Source organism: Salvelinus alpinus, chromosome 23, assembly GCF_045679555.1.
Source record: "Salvelinus alpinus chromosome 23, SLU_Salpinus.1, whole genome shotgun sequence".
NCBI lineage: Eukaryota > Metazoa > Chordata > Actinopteri > Salmoniformes > Salmonidae > Salvelinus > Salvelinus alpinus.
This window is the reverse complement of record NC_092108.1, coordinates 36,820,234-36,826,233: the sequence shown is the minus strand read 5'-3', so window position 1 is coordinate 36,826,233 and position 6,000 is coordinate 36,820,234. Positions and strand designations below refer to the sequence as shown.

At 43.9% G+C, this 6,000-nt stretch overlaps 1 protein-coding gene across 5 annotated transcripts in view; it reads right to left on the bottom strand.

Annotated features, from left to right (window-relative positions):
* Positions 1-885: 885 nt before the first annotated feature.
* The window catches only part of LOC139550903 (paired box protein Pax-3-like), a 48,399-nt gene continuing 43,284 nt past the window's right edge, over positions 886-6,000 (bottom strand). For all 5 annotated transcript variants that reach the window (XM_071362153.1, XM_071362154.1, XM_071362157.1 and 2 more), the window contains 2 exons: positions 3,802-4,074; positions 886-2,434 (listed from right to left, as the gene is read on the bottom strand). In XM_071362153.1, the coding sequence (XP_071218254.1) occupies positions 2,417-2,434; positions 3,802-4,074 (291 nt within the window). In that variant the 3' untranslated portion in view covers positions 886-2,416. The remainder of the gene's footprint in view (positions 2,435-3,801; positions 4,075-6,000) is intronic.

Below are 6,000 nucleotides of genomic sequence, written 5' to 3'. Positions count from 1 at the left end.
CGACCGACTGTCCGTCATCAGTCATGGAGAATGCTTGTTCTTAGACCACAATAAAAACATGTTCTATGCTCAATTTACTTTGTGTGTGTGTGTGTGTGTGTGTGTGTGTGTGTGTGTGTGTGTGTGTGTGTGTGTGTGTGTGTGTGTGTGTGTGTGTGTGTGTGTGTGTGTGTGTGTGTGTGTGTGTGTGTGTGTGTGTGTGTGTGTGTGTGTGTGTGTGTGTGTGTGTGTGTGTATACAGGAATGGGGTGGGTGGATGGCATATTGTTCCACTTATTGTTCTTGGAAAACAAAACATATCTTATTGCAGGAAAAACTGTAGTTTTAATATGAATACTTGAAATGTGAATGAAATGAAAAACTAAATTCTGAATTTCGGTAAAGAAAGGCAGTGGATGGTCACTTGGGACATTGCCATCTTGTCTTGTCTGAGTCATTGCTCTGTTGGCTTGAGTTCCCTTTGTTTAATACAGTTACAGTATCTCAGTGTTTCTTAACCTTGGTCTTGTGGACCTAAAGGGGTGATTGAAATGATCAACTCATCATCAAGCTTTGATGATTTGAATCAGGTGTGTAGTGCGAGGGCAAAAACAACAATGTGAAGCACTTTGGGACCCCGGGTCCAGGATTAAAGAACGCTGCAGAGTATCTAAATCAGATGTACCTAATGTAGATGTCCTGAATGGGCAAGTAATCTGTTCTCAGTAATCTCATCAATGATATTTACCCAAATTCAAAACTAGTTCATATCTTATCATAACTCATAGTTAGCTAATATCTGTACTAACATTTTTCAGTACATAATCAAAATTGTAAAGCCCATAGATGGTATGGTAAAGACAGACACACATTGGTTTGAAATCAATTAAAACACTTCAGCCTGTACACATTTTTATATATTTTATTATAAATAGTAAATAGTGCTGCATTTGACACAAGACATATTAAAACACAAATCATTTTATGCAGTCATAAATGAAAATGATATATGTATACAAAAGAAACAAGGCAGAAAAAAAAATGTTTGATTTCCACACAACTGAATGCTATGATCAGGGATACTAACAGAGAAGAGGTGGACTGAATAAATACTAAATGAATGAGAGTGGTATGTTTTTTCAGGTTCAATTTACACTTGATTGGACTGTGACTGGTAGCCTGGGCCTGTATTCACAAAGTGTATCAGAGTAGGAATGCTGTTTTGCCATTTTGATCATAACTAATATGATTATATGGACAGGAGGGACCTGATCCTAGATCAGTACTCCATCTCTGAGATACTTTCTGAATACAGGCCCTGGTCCCAGATTCGATTTATACAGGCCCTGGTCCTACTCCGATTTCTACTCAAATCTCCCATTGAAATCAATGCAAGATTTATGCAAAAGTCCAAGCTACCTGTACGTGCACAGATCTTGTGATAGGATGATTTTTGCTTCAAAGTGATCCGTGCAACCCAGCTACCATTTTATTTGCTAAAAACAATATGGATTACAAAAAGGATGTAGTCAGTTAATTGAGGAGATTGTTATACAGGGATGTGTCAATTCATTTCATCTGAGGTTTGAATGGATTGCACTTCTTTGGGTTGCAGCAGCTTCCATCTACTACAGTATATTTCTCTATCATCCTAGTTGGGTGAAAGACTGTCCAGACCTTCACTGTCCAGACCTACAGTACATATGCTTAGAGTCATTTTTACAAATCAAATTGATGGCAGTTTTGCTTCTCCTGATAGAACACATTTCATTTCCCCAAATCATATCAAGTAATACAAAGTCTAAGCGTGCAGTATTTCCCTAAGACATTGTGAGTGCCTTACATAGAGCATTGTGGCTGAGTGAGCGGTGTGCCTATTGCAGGTCCATACATCATCATTATGCCTCAGGATTGTGCCCTAAAACCTTATTTTCCTCCCATCATCACAATATACCCTGAAAGCACATCCATGGAAGGAAAACTGTTTACCCAGTCCTCTCCCACTCTCTGCCACTTATTACAAATCAAACGCAGAGTGTTGAATGAGTGAATGTAGTTTTTTGTTGGGGTTTAATTCACTCCTTTTTTTGTTGTTTATCCTCTTCTTCTCCTCTCCATTTATTTTTCTCGTCAAGCATGGAGAGCGAGGCGTGCTTGGTTTTCGGAGCATGAAGTGAAGCGCGAGCGAGGCGAGTGCCAGGTAACTAGAGAGGGCTTCCCCTTTGGTCCTGATTATTCCATTGAGTCAACCCCCCCTCCCTCACATCCCCGAATCCCCAAAACAACCCCCCTCCCTCCATCTCTCTGGGTTGTCCCTTCTCCTCAGGGGCTGGGTGGGGAGAAGGCAGAGGGGGAAGAAGAGAGGAAGGGGGGAGTGCTCCAGAGTTGACTGTCGGGTTGACCAGAGATCTCATCCACTCCTGGCCATGGTGGAGCTTCAGATAATGAAAGGCACCTGAGAGGAAAGGAGAGAGAGAGGGAAAGGGTTGGAACTGTTCTCCATTGGGTTTCATGTCACTCTCTACCTCCTGTGTCAGGGAAACATCATGCCTGATGAGTAAGGAGGTAAATAGTGGGTGAGAGGGATGAGAGCAGTGAGAGGTGGAGAGAAGGGAGGGGTTGAGGGTGTTAAAGAGGCAAGGAGTGTGAGGTAGATCTGAGGCTTTTCCCTGTGGCTGGGCTGTACTGTACTGGGGGAGAGTTAGCGTGAGCCTGCCCTTGCTGCGTTGGTCCTGGCTGTGGCTGGGCTGTACTGTACTGGGGGAGAGTTAGCGTGAGCCTGCCCTTGCTGCGTTGGTCCTGGCTGTGGCTGGGCTGTACTGTACTGGGGGAGAGTTAGCGTGAGCCTGCCCTTGCTGCGTTGGTCCTGGCTGTGGCTCTGCTCCAGTGATCAACAACAACTCAGACTGCATCTGACCTGCACAGAAACACATGGTTCTAATCCCCGCCTGCCAGAGGCCATTTCGCTCCCCGTTAAAAAGACCCCCTCTCAAACCCACCTTCCACCCACCCCTCTCTTACCAACCCCCTATCCCTGCGAGCTGCCTGCACACAGGTCCCGAGCCCGGACCTCGCCAAATTAATGACATCAAGATGCCGCCACTGATGGGCCAGTATACACTACTCAACATGTGGCAGTGTACCTCACCCCCACCCCACTAACTCTACTACACCCCCCCCCCCCCCCCCCCGCCTGTCAAACATGTTTTGGGGAAGCCGCTCATTTGATTTGGGGAGGTATCTTTGTTACCCAGGGGTCATTACATGGCTAGGTGAGTGAGCGGAGGGTTTGGTGGTCCAGCTCATCACACGGGTCGTGGAAGGTCACAGGCTGATGGTTATGGGGGAGGCCCCACTGACATACCTCTGCATCGGGCCACGTGGATGTATGGCGTGGGTAAGTGCTTGAAGGTAATAGTAATGTAAACCGAAGTGCCCTCTGGACTACTAGCCGTGCCTCTGACATACATGTAATGTCACAGCCTGATTTGAGAGCGTGATTCAAGAGGCTCACTCATCATGTTGGCCTTTGCAATTAACATGGGTTATGATTCTGAAAATCTAAACCTTGAGTATGGTCTTTAATCATAGGAGACTATATACTGGTATATAGAAATGAATGTAGTTAGTATACCTCTAATGATAATCTAATGTGTCTTTTATACAGGCATTTAAAGCAGAATTTCTTTTCAGAATAACTTACAATCAATGCATTCAAACAAAAAAGGGATATAAATAACTAATACACAAATACTTTAAAAAAAACGTTACCAACAACCACATGGCAACAATATCATTGCACATAAAACTCCCATGACCCACCTTGCTCTGTCCATACTGTCCGTACTGGTATGAGGGGTGGTGGTCCATAGCGTAGGCTGGGGAACTGTAGGTGGGCGGGCAGTAGGACTGGGAGTTGGGCAGGGTGGGCATGCTGGTCAGGCCTGGCAGACCCTCCAGGCCCCGCTGGGAGCCGTGGCAGCTGGCCGCCATGCCACCCCCGGGCTCCATCCCACCGGTCAGGGGAGAGAGGGCAAAGTCACTCTGGTGGCTAGGCTGGTGGGGCACTCCTCCTGGGTTCAACAGCCCCATCACCTGGAGAGACAGAGGAGAGGAGAGAGGTTAGAATTGAATGTATTGTGGTGGGTTACAGTGGAATAGAGTATCGTAGAATGTGGTAGACATGAAGAATAGAGTAGAATCAAATTTAACAGAATACTTTTTCTCATACAGGTTACGCAAGTCTCATTTGTTCACAAACAAATGAATAGATACAGTTGAAGTCGGAAGTTTACATACACCTTAGCCAAATACATTTTGTCACAATTGCTGACATTTAATCTTCGTAAAAATTCCCTGTCTTAGGTCAGTTAGGATCACCACTTTATTTTAAGAATGTGAAATGTCAGAATAACAGTAGAGAGAATTATTTATTTCAGATTTTATTTATTTCATCACATTCCCAGTGGGTCAGAAGTTTACATACACTCAATTAGTATTTGGTAGCATTCTCTTTAAAATGTTTAACTTGGGTCAAATGCTTCGGGTAGCCTTCCACAAGCTTTCCACAATAAGTTGGGTGAATTTTGGCCCATTCCTCCTGACAGAGCTGGTGTAACTGAGTCAGGATTGTAGGCCTCCTGGCTCGCACACGCTTTTTCAATTCTGCCCACACATTTTCTATAGGATTGAGGTCAGGGCTTTGTGATGGCTACTCCAATACCTTGACTTTGTTGTCCTTAAGCCATTTTGCCACAACTTTGGAAGTATGCTTGGGGTCATTGTTCATTTGGAGGACCACTTGCAACCAAGCCTTAACTTCCTGACTGATGTCTTGAGATGTTGCTTCAATATATCTACATAATTTTCCATCCTCCTGATGCCATCTATTTTGTGAAGTGCACCAGTCCCTCCTGCAGCAAAGCACCCCCACAACATGATGCTGCCACCCCCGTGCTTCACGGTTGGGATGGTGTTCTTCGGCTTGCAAGCCTCCCCCTTTTTCCTCCAAATATAACAATGGTCAATATGGCCAAACAGTTCTATTTTTTGTTTCATCAGACCAGAGGACATTTCTCAAAAAAGTATGATCTTTGTCCCCATGTGCAGTTGCAAACCGTAGTCTGGCTTTTTTGTGGCGGTTTTGGAGCAGTGGCTTCTTCCTTGCTGAGCGGCCTTTCAGGTTATGTCGATATAAGACTCGTTTTACTGTGGATATAGATACTTTTGTACCTGTTTCCTCCAGCATCTTCACATGGTCCTTTGCTGTTGTTCTGGGATTGATTTGCACTTTTCACGCCAAAATACATTCATCTCTAGGAGACAGAACACGTCTACTTCCTGAGCGGTATGACGGCTGCGTGGTCCTATGGTGTTTATACTTGCGTACTATTGATGAACGTGGTACCTTCAGGCGTTGAACCAGACTTGTGGAGGTCTAAGGATGAACCAGACTTGTGGAGGTCTACAATTTTTTTCTGAGGTCTTGGCTGATTTATTTTGATTTTCCCATGATATCAAGCAAAGAGGCACTGAGTTTGAAGGTAGGCCTTGAAATACATCCACAGGTACACCTCCAATTCACTCAAATGATGTCAATTAGCCTGTCAGAAGCTTCTGATGCCATGACGTAATTTTCTTGAATTTTCCAAGCTGTTTAAAGGCACAGTCAACTTAGTGTATGTAAACTTCTGACCCACTGCAATTGTGATACAGTGAATTATAAGTGAAATAATCTGTCTGTAAACAATTGTTGGAAAAATGACTTGTGTCATGCACAAAGTAGATGTCCTAACCGACTTGCCAAAACTATAACTTGTTAACAAGAAAATTGTGGAGTGGTTGAAAAACGAGTTTTGTGTGATACTCCAACCTAAGTGTATGTAAACTTCCAACTGTAAGTACAGCCCTTACATGGCTTACTCCATGAAGACAAACGTACAAATAGCATTTACTGTATCTTTTGCACACGTAACACATACTTTTTCTCATGCAACATTATTTTACACACATAACATACTT